This window comes from Bubalus kerabau, chromosome 9 (assembly GCF_029407905.1).
Source record: "Bubalus kerabau isolate K-KA32 ecotype Philippines breed swamp buffalo chromosome 9, PCC_UOA_SB_1v2, whole genome shotgun sequence".
In the NCBI taxonomy this organism is placed as follows: domain Eukaryota; kingdom Metazoa; phylum Chordata; class Mammalia; order Artiodactyla; family Bovidae; genus Bubalus; species Bubalus kerabau.
The window spans coordinates 104,637,536-104,654,968 of NC_073632.1; the positions used below are offsets into that span (position 1 = coordinate 104,637,536).

The 17,433-nt window shown below is 45.2% G+C and overlaps 1 protein-coding gene across 1 annotated transcript in view; it reads right to left on the reverse strand.

The window, feature by feature from the left end:
* The window catches only part of LOC129619493 (solute carrier family 22 member 2), a 30,320-nt gene extending 13,167 nt beyond the window's left edge, over positions 1 to 17,153 (reverse strand). The window contains exons 1-7 of the mRNA XM_055534713.1: positions 16,758 to 17,153; positions 14,634 to 14,737; positions 9,339 to 9,493; positions 6,906 to 7,074; positions 4,613 to 4,727; positions 2,967 to 3,073; positions 730 to 944 (exon numbers count right to left, since the gene is read on the reverse strand). Coding sequence (XP_055390688.1) covers positions 730 to 944; positions 2,967 to 3,073; positions 4,613 to 4,727; positions 6,906 to 7,074; positions 9,339 to 9,493; positions 14,634 to 14,737; positions 16,758 to 17,153 — 1,261 coding nt within the window. The remainder of the gene's footprint in view (positions 1 to 729; positions 945 to 2,966; positions 3,074 to 4,612; positions 4,728 to 6,905; positions 7,075 to 9,338; positions 9,494 to 14,633; positions 14,738 to 16,757) is intronic.
* Between the last annotated feature and the right edge of the window lie 280 nt (positions 17,154 to 17,433).

A 17,433-nucleotide genomic window follows, 5' to 3' on the forward strand; every position in this document is an offset into this window, starting at 1 on the left:
AGACAGTGCATCCCCTGGAACAGGACCGTTGGTGCTTCTGCAGACTCAGGACAGTTCTGCAAAATCCCCCGCGTCTGCTTGTGTTAGCCTCATGGTTCTAACACACTCCTCACTTTAGACCTCAGTCGTTAATGACACCAGAATGACACCCGCTTCCAAAGTTCCACCTACTTTCATCTACAGAAGTGACCCAGAAGAAATAGCCTGCTCTCAGTGCTGGCCCAGCTGGATGGCCCAAGGTGTGGGTCCTCCTAGCTTCTCTTGTTGTATTACATCAGAGAACCAACTCTTTGCAACCCCATGGACTGTAGCCTATCAGGCTCCTCCGTCCGTAGGATTTTCCAGACAGGAGTACTGGAGTGGGTTGCCATGTCCTTCTCCAGGGGAGCTTTCCGACCCAGGGATTGAACCCAGGTCTCCTGCATCACAGGCAGACGCTTTACCCTCTGAGCTACCAGGGAAGCCCAACTCAGAGAACCAGTGGATGTGATTATACCACATCAGGCCATCATGGGGTGCCATGGCTCTTAGGCAGAGTTGCCATATGCATTCACTCAGAAAAGTCCCAGATATTTCATTCATTCTTTCCAAATAGACTTCCACACTGAAAAACATGGTCTTCCTATCAAAGGGCTGTGCTTCCCGCACCGTCCCCCTGCCCCAAATCCCTGCCCCTGGCCCCTTCTCAGGGCCTTGGCAGACAAGACCCCAGCTTGGCCGGGCACTTACCCTCAGGGATAAAAACTGAGACTAGACAGGCTGCCCCCGCCACCATATTTGATACGGCCCATGGATAACGGCGACCTATGCGGTCAATGGTGAGGATGATGAGGAAGGCAGCAGGGAACTCGACCAGGGCAGAGTAGAAGAAGTCCAGGTAGATGTTGCTCCCCGCAAGGCCCATGTGCATGATGAGGCCCTGGTAGAGAACAGAGCTCGTGAACCTGAGCAAAGAGGAGAGCTCAGATCAAGACAAGCACTGTGAGCAAGTCACCGAAAGCTTGACTGTAGGACACCTTTCTTTGTCATCTTATTATTGCTTTCCCTCCATTCCACTGCTTTTATACCATCTGACCCATTACAGTGACTGGCTGTAACCTCAGAGTCTGGAAAGGGAAAGAATTAGGCTAACATTCCCTGGCAAAATTGAAAGGCGAGAAGCAATGTCTTACTGGAAGGATTTATTTAGTAGAACTGTTTCAGGTTATTAGTGGTTGTTAATCTTTTCTCTTTCTGGTCTTCTAATGACTACTTAATCCAAACATTAGGAACACAGGAGACCAAGTGGAAACCAAATTCCCAAATGGATACAGCCCCACTTTTGATGATTTATCTTTTGACATGATACAGACAACATTTTAAAAATTAATGAATTTTTAAAATTGAAGAATAGTTGATTTACGGTGTTGTGCCAGTCTCTGCTGTACAGCAAAGTGGCTGGTTATATACATATATGCTTTCTTTTTTAATATTCTTTTCCATTATGGTTGATCACAGGATACTGAATCTAGTTCCCTGCGCTATATGGTAGGTCCCTGTTGTTTATCCATTCACGGACAAGACTTAGATGATGTTTCTGGTTTTGTTGACCGAAAGCGTTCAATGTCTGCAATGGAAAATATGTGGATAATGAGGCCAGGTTTCCCCGATGCATTTTGCATGCAATATTGTGAAGGCTGCTAAATTAACTCCTGGTAAGCTTTGCTTTTGTCAGTGACTGTGGATAGTCTTTTATTGTTTAGCTGTCCCATGTGGCATGCAGGACACTCAGGATCTTAGTTCCTCGACCAGGGATCGATCCCATGCTCCCTGCAGAGGGAGTGTGGACCACCAGGGACGTCGCCTTCTGTCAGTGACTGTGAAGCATCATTTGGCTGCTCTGTGTCATCCCAGTGATGTCACTGAGTGAAGGGAAAGCGTGCTGCGTGGTGCAGAGGCTGGTGCGGAACCCACGGCCCAGGGCTCTGGAGCAGCCTGCAGGCAGTGAGGATGCTCAGACTTGCTACTGGATGTGGAGTCAGTGGTTATACCTGTCTAGTCTTGTTTGAGAGTTTATTTATTTACATTTTCTCTGGGTGGAAAAGAAAAGGCCTTGCAGTAGAGATCTACACTCATATCAATTAACCTATGTAACAAGGACCTACTGTATAGCACCAGGGACTCTATCAATATTTAGTAACAAGCTGTAAGGGCTTCCCTGGTGACTCAGATGGTAAAGAATCTGATCTATCTGCCAATGCAGGAGACCCAGTTTCAATCCCTGAGTCAGGAAGATCCCCTGGAGAAGGGAATGGCGGCCCACTTCAGTATTCTTGCCTGGAGAATTCTCATGGACTCCTCTCCTTCTCATGGACTCCTCTCCTTCTCATGGACTCCTGCCAGAGGAGCCTGGCAGGCTGCAGTCCACGGGATCACAAAGAGTCAGACACAACTGAGTGGCTAACACTTCTACTTCTACTACTTCTATAAGGGAAGAGAATTTGAATCATATATAAATATATATATATATATATATATATGTATATATATATATGAATCGCTGTGCTGTATACCTGAAACTAACATACTGTAAATCAATCATACTTCAATTTAAAAAAATCTACACCAATTGTCTCAGTTTGACATTAGAATCACTTGGAAGATTTTAAAACTACTGGTTCCTGGTTCCTAGCCTTGACAATTAAATCCATGTCTTTGTGGGAGAAGAGTCTGGCCTTGGTATTTTATAAACTCCCAGGTGATTCTTAAGGTAAAGCCCAGGTTGAGAATGTAGTGGTCTATGTGTTGGGTCTGTAAGCTGATTTCAACATCTGCCTGACAAAAATATAAATGAGCCCACTTGCAATCCACCACTGATGCTGACTGGACCTAGGCTACGTTTAGAAGGTCCTCTTGGTCCCTCCTCTATGTGGATGATGGAGATGAAAAGAATTTGGAGAGATTTTAAAGTGGAAAATAATCCTTACCAGTTGTACATCAAGATCAAGGTGTGTTTCCTTATCTGAGGGGTTCTGACCAAGTCAAGAAATGAAGGATTCAGCTTCTCACCAACTTCCTCATCAGGTCTGAGGCTCTGGGAATAGAAACAATAGCAACGGTTTTGTATATTCCATGAGGGCATCCCAGGGTCACCCAGGGGACATAATACCTTAGACTTGCTAGATGCTTTAAAGTGCCCAGCGCTAGCTAAGCCCTTCACATACATTAACTCGTTTAATCAATATAACCACCCTACAAGTTAGATTTTATGGTTTTCACTACATCTCACAGAAGAGGAACTGGGATACAGAGCAGCGGGGTAACTCATGCATATATATTATGGGATGTTGCTGGCAAAATGTGGTGGGGTAAAACTGAGGTCCTCCAGGGACCCTGAGGGCTGAGCACATTGACACACCCTCTCTGCACACCGGGACCCGAGTACGGCCCAATAGGAGACTGCTCGGGCACCCTGGCACTCAGACCAGCATTGGCATCACCTGGGGCTTGTTAGAATGAAAGGTCTTTGGGGACTTCTCTGGTGGTTCAGTGGCTAAGACTTCAGTGCAGGGGGCCTGGGTTCGGTCCCTGGTCAGGGAACCAGGTCCCGCATGCCAAATCGCATATGCTGCAATGAAGATCGAAGATCCCGCATGTCTCAACTAAGACCTGGTGCAGCCAAACAAATAAATAAAATAAAATATTAAAATAATAAAGAGCGAAAAATCTCTGGCCCCAGCCCAGCCAGAGGGAAATGCATGTTCACAGGTTCCCCCGGTGAATTGAGAAGCCCACTTTAGAAGGACACAGTCGATGCTGGACCGGACAAGTTGGTGTTGGAAGAAGCCTCCAGGGAACCAGGAATGACTGGACTTAGCGTCCTCACGTGAACTCTGACCATGGCGGGAGACAGTGACCCACGTGGGCTTTATTCCCTGGCCAGTTTCCAAGAGGATCTGAATTCTAAGAATCAGTGCTATGCCAGCTGTTTATGCAGAAAAAAAAAATAGGTACTCTAACCACCCAGAAAGGAAGTGAAGAAAAAAGGCCTCTGAGGCCCTCACTGTGAATGTCAGGTCAATCTCAGATTTGTACAGGTCACCCATCTTAGAGCCTCATCAGAAATTACTTGCTATTATGTCAATATAAATTCCTAGTAAGCTTGATTTTCTCTTTACCAGGCCCTGTCAGGTGAAAAGTTTTAAATTAAAGGTGATGAGGCCTACTAAAGGTGAAATGCTAAGTGACAGAAAATGGACACTTTGATTTGTTCTATTCAAGAAGGCAGGGGGGCGTTTAAAATATTTTGGGATACTTTTTATCTAAAATTTAAAAAATTCTAAGGAATTATTTGTGTTTGAAGATTCTTCCCTCTGTACTGGGGCTGAGGGCCAACACAGTCAAGAGATGAACAAGATAGAAGCTCCTCGTCTGACTTTCAAATGACTTTGGGTTTCCTTTGATGTTTTCCATCTGTGTAAAATATTCTGCTGGGAACCACAAATCTTAGTACAACAGAAGTACCCTGCTGTGCCTGGGAGTTGGGCCGCTTCTGCGGCTCCCCACGGAGACAATGCATGCTTTTCCCTCCTCTTCGCAGTTCCCTGCTTTGCCACTTCAGCCGCTGGCTCACCTGGAGAGATCCGGGCAAGGGTTTTCCATTTTTCTTTGCAATATGCTTAATGATCTTCATGGCTTTATCATTTTTGTTCTGGGAGATCAGCCATCGAGGAGACTCAGGTACACACCTGGGGCACAGAAAAATGTTATCAATGCTGTTAAGTAGAGGGGAAAATCCTACTTGGCCCTCCACCTGCTCAGTGGTCACAAGCCAATTTCTGGGAGGGGCCTTACATAGAGAGGTTTGGTTGTATCTACAGAGGAAGTAAAATTGTGTGGAGACTGCGCAGTAAAGGAAACCATCAACAAAATAGACAGCTGAACGGGAGAGAATACTTGCTAGCTGTATATTGAATAAGGGGTTGATATCCAAAATATATAAAGAGCTCATTCGACCTGATAGCAAAAATCCAAACAATTTGATTTAAAAATGAGCAGAGTGGGACTTCCCTGATGGCCCCAGTGGTTAAGAATCCTCCTGCCAATGCAGGGGACAAGGGTTCGATCCCTGGTCTGGGAAGATTCCACATGCCTTGGAGCAACTAAGCCCGTGCACCACAACGACTGAGGCTGCACTCTAGAGCCCGTGCTCTATAACGAGAGAAGTCACCACCACAAAGAGAAGCCCGAGTGCGACCGCTAGAGAGTAGCTGCCACTCATTCCAACTAGAGAAAGCCCACTCATGGCCTCAAAGATGCAGCACGGCCAAATCATTTTTTAGTTTTAAAAATAAACAAAAATGAACAGAGCATTGGAATGGACATTTTTCCAAAGAAGATATACAGATAGCCACTGAGGACATGAAAAGATGCTCAACATCACTAATCACCAGGGAAAAGCAAATCAAAACCACAATTGAGATATCACCTCAACCTGTCAGAGTGGCTGTTATCAAAAAGACAAGAAATAGCAAGTACTGGTGAGGATATGGAGAAAAGGGAATCCTGGTGAACTATTGGTGGGGATATACATTGGTGCAGCCACCATGGAGAACGGTATAGAGATTCCTTAAAAAAATATTAGAAATAGAACTACTGTATTATCCAGAAATCCCACTTCTGAATATTTATCTGAAGAAAACAAAACAGCCCAAACACCTGTTTTCTACTCTTCATCTTGAGTGATCTTTTGAACAAGCAGTTCTATTGTGGGGCTTGTGGAATTGTAAGAAAACTAAATGGGACTCAATTGAGTAAAAGTGGCAAGAAGTGCTTCAGAGATGGTCAGAACTTGGATGATAGCTGGCCCTTTCCTGTCATGCTAAAGCATTAGGTCTTTATTCTGAAGAGAATAAGACTGATGAAAAATATTTAAGCCGAAGAGGAATGAGCTAGACCTGGATTTTTTCAATGCAATGTGAAGCATGGACTAGAGGATGGGGAAGCTGATGCCAAAGAGACCAGTTATGAATCTGTCCAGAAAGCCAGGCAATAAATCATGAGTTCCTAATGAGAAAAAATGAGTTTTTTTTAATGAGTTCCTAACAGGAAAAAAAAGGGGGTGGATTCAGAGATAGAAAGCAGGTAGAAAGGATAGAGGGAAGGAGCTAAGAATCACCCTCAGAATGTTACTGGCTTTTGGAGGAGAAACAGGCTTCCTAGAAAGGGTTTAGATGTTAAATCCTTGGACAAGGCACCTATGGGAAGAACAGGTAGCTATGTCCAGGAACTAAATAAGTGGGTTTTTGCAAAGGAGATTTGGTTGATAATCCAGCACCCTTCTTATTTTATCTCAGGTAATCTCACATTAGGAGTTTTTGAGAGCTTCTGCTATTTCCATGTTTCCCTTGGGCAGGAATGACTGACATTTCACTTGCTCTGGTAACTCGGATTGATTGGTATGGTCTGACTGGGGTGCCACATTGGCCTAATCTGGGATAAAAACTGCTGTGATTGATTGGGGATGTCTGCTCCAGACCTGGCAGGCCAGTGTTGACAACAGCGTCACCCTTCACCTTCTCCATCTCGAAGTTTCTTCTGAGGAGAGGCAGAATAAGAACGGTAATATTGTCAGTCTCTTCAAAGGGCATTACGGCCACTAGAAGCTAATTTTAAAAACCACATAAATAATGTGAAAATGTGAGATCCAAGTCATAAAGCTCTTTGTTCAAAGTGAAAGAACATTTGAATTCCAGAGGGGGAGACAGGTGGAAACTTGTCATTTTCAGCCCTGAAGCTGGGTTTCCCATGAAACAGAAGAGTGAAGGCCATCTTAGGCTGGATGGATGGTGTGCATTGGGGAAGACAGCCTTTTTAGCTAAATGTAGTATTTCAGTTTCTTTCCTTTTTGTTCCACGTGGACTTACCAGTAATACAGCAAGAAGCAGAAGTTGGGCAGAGTCACGGTGAACTGAAGCCACCTCCAGTGTGGAAGCGCATAGGCCACCCCAGCAAGCACGAGGAGTCCAATCGTGAAGGCCACTTGGTAGAAAATCCCCACCGTCCTCCGGTGTCTCAGCCCGACAAATTCTGTAACTGTGGCGAGAACCCAAAGGGTCAGCACCAGTCAGTACGACAGGAAGCTGGTGATCCAACGATAGGACAACTAGAATGCCAACCTTGAAAACGTGGTCCAAGCTCCAGAATTTTCTATACAGCTCTTAGAAAACATTTAAATGTCCTTTGGGACCTATTCTGTTATGATTATTGCTATTGTGTTAATATAAAATCTCATAATCCCACATTACATGGAGTAAGCATTGAATTTAGAGCATAGATGATTTTCACATAAATGAATAGCTCAGTATAATAGCTCATGTCCTCTTACATGAGTTAAACATTTTCTTGGCCATCCTGTTAATGTGTGCAAATGGCTTGAAAACCTAAGGGGTGGGTTTTCAAGTTGACCAAAGTCAGCTAGTACTGACTGGCAAGAACTAAATTTTAAATTTTTAGGAATTTTGCAAGCTGATTTTTAACCCATTGGTATCTTAAAATCAGTCATGGTGTGAGTATTCACAACTTAGAAATTGGAAAACACTATGAATCAGGTTTTTTATTCTCCAAGAGCTGGTTTAAAGGCATAACACTGCACGTGGTATAATTATTGCCTTATCCTATGCCATATACCATGACAGATGTATGAAGTCCATGGTACATGGATTTAGGAAATAGTCATTTTTATATCACAGACATTCTAAAATTGACATGCCAGATATTCCATGAACCACAGAGTTTTGCTTTAAATGTTTGGTTATCATGTTAAAGATTTCAGCTATTTATAAACCAAATAGAAATGTTCTCTGAAATTATTTCTATGAAGTACTGTGAACTATCCAAAAGTACTTACAAAGAGAGATGAAATTGTGTACATACTTAATAAATGGAAACATCTGTCTTTCAAAGTGGTTGGGGTCATGGATGAGGTCTTGGGGTAGCAAGTAGAAAAGTAGAAAAAGGGCACATGGCAAGAGCACCATAAGGACAATGGAGGGACTGGAGGAGAAATTACTGAGAAGAGGCCAAAATCTACATTCAAATGCTACGTATTTCGATGTCATGTCTTCAGACACCAAGTTTCTCATCAAATAACCGCATGCATTCATCTCTTTGTTGTCCTCACATAGATCAGGGGACTATCATGACAGGGACATAAAAGTGTTAAAGGCGCCATTTCCTCCTCATCTCATAGGATCACCCAGATTTATTGGCCCCTCTCCTGGGCCAGTTTTTAAGCACAGATATTCTAGTTCTCTTGCGTGAAATGAGAGATTTATTATTATTATTTAAATTTCAGAGTCCGTTTCCCTTTGTGTGGATGCTACCTGAATGTGCCCAAAAGAAAAGCAATGATGAAGTGAATTTCCAAGATCTAAGTGTGGTGGTAAGTCTTCTTAATATCACTTTAAAGATGCCCCGCTGTTATAATGCAAATATTCTCCTATGATCCATGGAGCTTAAGCATAGCTCTGGCTCCTAATGAGTAGGATGTAAATGATATTCCTGGTCCCACAAGTGGCTTGCTGAGGGCCCGAGATTGACCACAGTACTTGCATCCTCTGTTTCCTTGCATATACTTTGAGGATAACTGTAGTTTGCTAGAGTGGATGTACTCAAACTAATAAAGTCTCTTATAAATCTAGCATGTTTCCCATTGAATATTCTCTCTGTAGAGCGTGGTACTAAAGTTCATGGGGTTCACACCAGTCAATCCTAAAGGAAATCAACTCTGAATATCCATCAGAAGGACCAAAGCAGAAGTTCTACTTCTTTGGCCACCTGATTTGAAGAGCCAACTTGATGGAAAAGACCCTGATGCTGGGGAAGATTGAGGACAAGAGGAGAAGGGGATGACGGAGGATGAGATGGTTGGATGGCATCACCAACTCAATGGACATGAGTTTGAGCAAGCTCTGGGAGATAGTAAAGGACAGGGAAGCCTGGTGTGCTGGAGCCCATGGGGTCGCAAAGAGTCAGACGTGACTTAGTGACAGAACAACAATCAGAAGAGCCTGGTAGGCTCGATTTTCTCTTTATGGAACACCCTAGGGTACAGAAAACAAAAATTCCTAAAGCATTATATAAGAATTTGGATGGCATTCCTGTTGCATTGTTTTCTTTCTAGGAGGAATGTAGAATGAGTCTAGTGAAAAGATTTTAGAAATTCTTTTGATACAGAAAGAAAAATCTTTCAACATTGTCTTGAAGCTGAGTCCACTTTTCTGTGTAGCTTCCCCCACCAGACTGATTATTTTGCCAGCCAACCTTTGTTCCACAGCTAGAATCACAAGTGTTCTTACTCAGGATGTAGCCTATTAACCAGCCTGCTTTGCTGACCAGTCCTTGGATCAAGCGAAAAATTAGCATCCATGTGTAGTTTGGGGAGATGGCCATGAGCACTCCAGATGAAGCATTTATGAGGATTGTAATCAAGAGGCAGAGCTTACGGCCAAACCTGTGAAGAGAAAACGAAGAGAGGGAATGGCATCAGATTAGATTCACGAAGGTTGTAGAAAATTCACACAAGCTATGGAACTCTAACCAAAGTGGGGGTCAACTCTGAAGGATGGAAATTTAAGAGGTACAGACTGACTCCCTCCAAGAGAATCCCTGACTTTGGGTCTGTTCCGTTGGCACAATATGTAAACAGCAAGACCCTTTCTGGGCTGCAGAAACTCTCAGCCCCACACTGTGGAGGGTACTCAGGGAGGGGAGATTGTTCGAGCCCCCCGGTCCTGAATGCCCCAAGGGCCTATCTAAGCCTTCCATCATCACATGAGCTGGGCCTCTCCATGAACAGACTCAACTGCCCACCCAGAAGCTTTTGCTTTAGAAAAAACAAAACTCAGTGTTCAGTGAATTTCTGTATCCATTTTCAACACTGCCTTTGGACTTCGTGGTATTTGTGTGTCTCCATGGAAATGGTTGTTTATGCCCTCACCTCATGTGTTCCCGTCCCTTAGGCCTTTGTCATGGAGTCCCCTAGCAGGAGAGCTCCTGTACATTTTATTATGGAACTTAGGTTTCATTGCTTTAAGGACCTGGGAGTGTCTCAGTACAGAGTAGAGGAAAACGTGGAACCTGGGCTTAACCTTGTCTTTTACAGAAACAGAACAGGACCGTATGCTTCCTGCCCCCACCCCACACCACCATGCCCTCTGCCTGCCTCCTGTCTGCAGAAAACTTTAGTCAAAGAATGAGTTCAATCAGAGAAGTGAGAAATGCGGAAACAAAGGACAGCAGCCAAAGGAGACTAAATAATAATGTCATCATTAAGCACAGTCAAGACCTTTAGCTCTTTCTCAAGGGCTATAGATAATATTCTGAGCCTTATCCTGTGAGCTGTCTTATGGGTATTATTAATGCTTTAAATCTGAAACTTAAAGATCAAGCAGTCCCACTGGGAATTGATGTAAATTGCCAAACTTCTTAAAACTCTGTGTTGACTACATCATTTTTGAATTCTCAGTCAACTGTTCCCCACTGTAAACGTATACCCCCTTAGCCTTTTATCCATAGCCTTCCAAAGTCACAACTCAACACAACGTTTTAGCCTTTCTTTCCACGTTCTCCTACCCAGCCCCCTTCACTTATCCTCAAAGAATTTATAAGCACGTGTTCAAAGGAGATTTCTTCAACTTCCAAAGTTGACTCGGGTGACCACAAAGCACCCCAATCGTGCTCCCCTAGGTGACAAAATCCCATGGCTGATGAGAGGGGGCATTCACCATTTGACACTCAGAGCGTGGGAACCTTCAGAAACTCGAATCTACTAATGCAGTTCACTAGGGGACAATTTCAAAGACGGACACAAGATGATTAAAACAGTAAGGCAGGGCTGGAAGAAATTCTGGAGGTTCGGGAGACTGGTTTGAGACATCCCCACCTTCCTGCCCTCCTACAACAGAACCACTTAAGTGGTTAAATGAAAGAAAGAGAGAAAATCAAAGGGAGTGGGTGGACTCCTGTACCGCTGGCTTCGTAAATCCTTTAGCTACTTGCCACTCCGACTGTGGCCTGGGGATATGAGTATCGCCAGCGGGTGGTTTGAAAGGCAGATCCTCAGGCCCACTCCAGACCCACTGGATCAGAATCGTAATTCTAACAACCCCCCCAGGTGGTTGACATGCACGTTAGCATTTGGGAAGTGTGCTTTCATTTCACTGAGCCTCAGTGTCCTCCTGTGCAAACTGTGGGCAATAACTCTCCTCTTCAAGGCCGTTAGGATCCTACTGAGATATAGCACACCATGACGTACCATGACTGGCACATAGGAGGTAGGGGCAGCTTGTTTTGGAAGATTCTGCAAAGTTGGGTGAGCTTGACTGCAACCCACTGGGACTCTGATTCTGTTTGGATCTGGTTCCATTTTGAAATTTGAACGGCGTAGTGGTGACTCTTGAGAACTGACTGATAGACTTTCAGAAAATTTGTGAGCTGAGTGTTAAATGCACCATTATGAAAAATGAAAGTATACACTTACTCTAAAGTAAATTGCGTTAAAAGCTAGTGTAATAAATATGCAAACCATCTCTTTCTAATTATTTTACTACGTTTGAGTATTTATCTATGCTCATGAGGTCTTTTACATCTTGTTGTTATATTTGTATGGTGGAAATGCCATAGGACGGTGCATATTTCTCCAACTCTGTGTTCCATGACCTCACTTTGGTAGCTTGAAATGGACCACCATGGGAGCATCGATAGCATGGAGATCAGCAAACTCTACAAGTCAGGCCTTTCTCCTTTAGAGAGTCAGTTGTTAAACATTCATAAGCCTGATGGGACTTCTCTGATAATCTAGTGGTTAAGACTCTGCCTTCCATCCAAGCAAGAGGCATGGGTTTGATCCCTGGTCAGGGGACTAAGATCCCATCGTCAAAAATAAAAAAATAAAATAAAACATTTACAAGCCTGACATTAAATGACTGATCATTGGAGTAAAAACCCTGGAGTCGCTGATCGATTACTTTTTTATGTCAGGTGATTCTCACAATCATTCTTTAGGCGGTTTGGATGATGAAACAAATGGGACACCTTACAAAAGACTCATTTCCAAAGTCTCTAGCATATTTCCTCCCTCCCTCCCACCGGAGGGTTGCAAAGCTGACCCTCAGAAGTCTGGCTTGGTGTTCCTGGCTTTCTTCTAAAAGACACTGCAGCTCTTAAAAGACTCCTCACCCCTTCAGCTGTCAGGTCATATTTTTAAAATTCCTTATCGCAATCTATTTTGTTTAATCTGTAGCATCAAATGGGTTCCCATGAGATTCTTGTCCAATTGTATAAAACCTGAGAGTTGTGCAGAAACAGATGTTGAGTGTGCAAAAATAAAGCGTTCTCATTGGACCCCTCTGGCGATCACCTCATTCCATACCCTTATCTGCACACAGCAGAGGAGAAAGGGGAAATAACCAACCAGACTTCAGACAGTTTAAGAAAAAGAAATAAAGGGATGTGCACAGCTTTCGGGGGGGAAGAATGATGACTCATTAGCTTTACACTGGAGATTTCAACAAAAGGAACAAAATGATGAGGTCATTTGAGAAGGTGGATAATTGCCTGGGGATTGTAAGTCAGGAATGCACTGTCAGGAGAGGATTATAACCCGTTTCCTACTCTCTGAGTGGGACGGGAATAATTAACTCATTTATTTAACCAACTGTGAAGCTCAGTCACCTGTTTGTTCACTTCTGTGCTGGCGAGTTGAGTGTTAGAGTCTGCTCTCTCCAGTGCAGGCGGGAGTGGAGAGGGAGCCAGGGGCCAAGGACCCAAAGAGCCACACGCTGGAGCAGGGTGGACTCTGGACTGCCCTCGTTAGGGTGCTTCTTCCTTCTTAAAGGGTCATCTCCAAACCACCGCCCTCAGTTCAGTGGCAATATTAATGAAAGCAAATGCCCTCCGCTTGCAACCAGCCTCTTCGCCACACAGAGTCCCAAGAAGAGCCTCTGGAAGAAGGTGCACAGGCAGTTTCAGAAGAGGCATGAGGCCCGCGGCTGCCTCAGACCTAGCGCCCTCTCTGGCACTCCCCTCCTGCCTGTGGCCACAGGGAGTCCTGGCCGTGAACGTTCAGATGCCCCTGAGGTGTGACTGACTCAGCCAGCCTGATTCATCTTTAACACATTTGCCAGCTTTAATCCAGACAGACTACGCAGTATCATCAGACAAAATGTTCCACCTACGTTTCATATTAAACTGACAGGTGTGGGTTTATCTGTACCAAAGATAGAGTTGGAGAAGGCAGCAGGCATATTTACCATTTATTTCAGAATTAAACATGTGTAGTTTATAATAAATTATGAGACTATATAGTCATTGCTCAGTTATGCAGCACTCTCTCACTAGCGGACTAACAATTTAAGAGGATGATACTGTTTAAAATGTTGCTCACACTGCCTGGTGTACAAAACACACCCAGTAAACAGTTGACATTATAGCTCTGATGGCCAAATTAGCTAAGGTGCTCACCAAGTACAGAGCCAATTTTTCGTTCCTCTCCCTTTGTTAGTCGCTCAGTTGCGTCCAACTCTTTGTGACCCCATAGACTGTAGCCCACCAGGCTCCTCTGTCCATGGGATTCTCCAGGCAAGAATACTGGAGTGGGTTGACATGCCCTTCTCTAGGGGATCTTCCTGACCCAGGGATCGAACCTGGGTCTTCTACATTGCAGGTAGATTCTCTACTGCCTGAGCCACAAGGGAAGCCCTCCTTTTCCTTTCTCTTTAGGGGACTCCTAATAATGTCTAATTGATCATTGATCAATTAGATCAATGAGTAAAGATGCACATTATGAGCAACTTTCAGCACAGTGAATGTGGGATTACAAAACGATGGATAAATAAGAGACCCAGGAAGAGCTGGATTGGTACGAGCCGCTGAAACCAAGCTCCTGAAGATTCAGACCCAAGTGAGAGGACCACCAGCCATGCGTCCCACCTGGAGAAGTCTCCCTTCATTTATCTCTTGGGACGTGACATTATGGAATCGAATATTTACCTCTGTCAGTGTGGAGACCCTGCTTCCCTTTCAGTGTTATATTGTACCTTCCACACATATATTGGCTTAACCAAAAGGTTCATTCAAAGTTTTCTGTAAGATCATAAGGGAAAACACAAAGGAACTTTCTGGCCAACTCAACAATTACATCTGACTCTGGGGCCCCGATTCAGGAATCCTGCACCCCCTTGGGCTCAGGTAAGAACAATAGTGAGATTCTACCCGGCTCTGGGACTTGAGAGGGAAGAGGGAAGAGGCCCCGAAGGTGGATGACCAGGGGGATGGCAGGAAGCCAAAGGAAGAATCGGGATTATGAAAGGGATCCAGTCATCGTTCATCTGTCATCTCTCCCGTCTCACCCTCAGCTTCTGGACAGCCCACAAGGAAACACTGCTACCCGATGATGAAACATCCTTCAATGAGCCCCAAGAATGAGAAAATACAGACAGCGGTCATGCTATCGGAGCAGCAGGAGAACTCTAAGACTGTCGTGACCATCCAGGGAAGCGTGGCTGGTGTGCTGTGGGGCAGGAGGGCATTCAAGCGGGGGCGGGTGCTCTCCTCCGACGGTTTCAATTCCGCCACTTCTGTGGCACACCTACCTGTCTGCTATGTAGCCGATACTCATAGAACCGATAAAAAATCCTACATTCACCGCCGACTGAAACAGGTCCAGCATCCAGGAGTCGGCACACACTAGGTTAAACTGCGAGGGGCCGCAGGGGTCCCGAGTTGGGAGAGAAAGAAAACAAGTCCTGTTAGATGTGACTCAGGGGACTCCTTGTATTGCACTGAGTAGCCGGATGACAATAACCCAACTCTTTCCTTGCTTGTGTTAATTTTCTTTACACAACCTGAAGATTTGACCCGCAGCCTGTTTAGCTTTCTACCTGGTGGTATGTCATCAGGCTAAACTCGATTTTGGCTAAATCAGCTGAAATTAGGTAATTACTTGTGCACAAACCGTTCCTGTTTCTAATTTTAATGCACAGAGGCAATAGGTGTGTGGACACATTACAAGTGCTGCCTCAAGGAAGCCGGGCAGTTTGGTGTCTCTTTAGCGTAGGGGAATTAGCATCTTGCTCAGGCCTGTGGCCTTTGCTCTCATTTGGAACAAGAGGCAGCGTTGTAGGAGTCGCCAGTGCCAGCCCGGAGTTTGGGAGATCCGGTTTCTAGGGCTTAAAACTAACTTTCTCTCTCTGTATGTGTGTTGCGTGCTCAGTGGCTCAGTCATGTCCAGCTCTTTGCAATCTTGTGGACTGTAGCCCACCAGGCTCTTCTGTCCGTGGGATTTCCCAGGCAAGAATACTGGAGTGGGTTGCCATTCCCTCCTCCAAGGGATCTTCCTTACCTAGGGATTGAACCCATATCCCCTGTGTCTCCTTCATTGGGAGGCAGCGTCTTTACCACTGAGCCATCTGGGAAGGCCTTCTCACTGTCTGGGGCAAAATTTTTCTCTGCCCTGGACCTCAGTTTCCTCATCTCTGTATGACTGAGTGAGATGAGCCAAGTTGTAAGGCCTCTTAAAAATTGTACGGTGTTAAATCTTCAATCCTTCACGTTTCATATAACTGTCAGACCACTTTAGATCCTTAGAAAAGGCTCTTCTACCTAAATGTCTGTTCAGACAGAGTATCTTCACATCGTCCAAGTGGTCCTTTTAAGTTAAGCCTAGCACCTGGCTTTCTTTGTAGAATAATCTTGTCCCCTTATTTTGCTTTGCCTCCAATAAAATCATGTGTCACTATTGTATATAAAATAGATAACTAACAGGAACCTACTACAGAGCACAGGGAACTCTATTCAATATTAAGCAATAGTCTATGTGGGAAAAAAATCTAAAGAGTGAAAGTATATATATGTATAAGTGATTTACTTTGCTGCACACTAACACAATATTATAAATTGGCTCTACTCCAATAAAAATTTTTTAAACAGCAAGCCTCCATTTTTTTCCTTTTTATGGAAAAGAGGCCTCACAATCAGATGTATGTCAACTGTGTGTGTGTGTTAGTGCTCAGTTGTGTCCGACTTTTTGCAACTCCATGGACTGTAGCCTGCCAGTCTCCTCTGTCCATGGAATTCTCTAAGCGAGAATACTGGACTGGGTTGCCATTTCCTTCTCCAGGGGATCTTCCTAACCCAGGGCTCAAACCCAGGTCTCCTGCACTGCAGGCAGATTCTTTACCCTCTGAGCCACCAGGAAGGGCAAGTGTAGGAATGTCAAGTGTGGTTTTTAATAAACTATAGTACCGTAGCAAAAGCTCCAACCCCAAATGGTTTGACATATATACTTTGAGCAAACTAAAGAGAAGAAAGTTAACCATTGAGAGAAAAGTACATTGTATCACAGTAAGGCACCAATCAGGTGAGTTCTATGAGCTGTCGCATGTCTGTCCATTCATATGATCGCAGATGGAGGGTACAGCTTCCAGAAATTCAGCCTGAGGCTTGGAAATTTCCCCTTTCCTGGCATTATTTCCAGGAATTCTGATATGTTTTTGTTTATTTCTTATACTGAGACTTGCATACACTAGAATAATTATTGCCATAATTTGAAGTTTCAAGTAACTCACACTCTAGACAAGCAAGAGGCGGCATGTTTCGGTTGGAAACTAGGATTTTATGAGATCCTTTGACTCCACCTCTGGGCTTCCCCGGGTTCTTCCTTAAGGAAAGCTGCGCTGTTTGTTTTCTCCATCTCTTTAAGTCCCAGGGTCACCTACCTCGGTCACGATGGAGGAGCCGGTCGTGTCGTACACCCAGCCCTGCTCGCAGGGGCCCAGGGGCAGGGGGCTGCCGTTGGTAGCCAGGCTGGCCAGCGGGTCCAGGCAGCCGAGGGTGCTCTGGTTCCAGTCCACCTCGTAGCGGAGGCACTGGCCCTCGGGCCCCGGGCCCGGCACCGTGTAGTTGAGCTCCTCCGCCAGGCTCCAGCCGCATCGCAGGCTCAGCTCCGCCACCCCCGGGCTCCGGCAGCGGTGGTCCGGGGTGAAGCCCAGGAAGACGATGCCCACGTAGATGGGGGTGAAGGCGGCCGAGATCAGGCAGAGGAGGAAGAACGTTTGTTTCTGGAAAAAGTTGAATTCCCCGATGTGCTCTAGGATGTCGTCCACCGTCGGCATGATTCCGGGCAGAGAGATCCCGAGGTTCTTTCCTGTGCTGCTCGGTCGTCGCTGAGCGAGGCTGCAGCCAGCTCAGCAAAACCCCGACCAAAAGTCAAAGGGTGAGTGTACTTTAGAAAGGGGACAAGCCTCTGCTCCAGACCTCTGCTGGTGGAACCAGCTCCCAGCCAGGCGCTTCCCTGGCCCCTGAACCCTGCTGCTCCCCGGAAGAATCACCGGGGGAGACCCTGTGTTTACTGTCGCATCCCTCCCGTGTGTGTGTAGCTCCCTCACCCGGCCC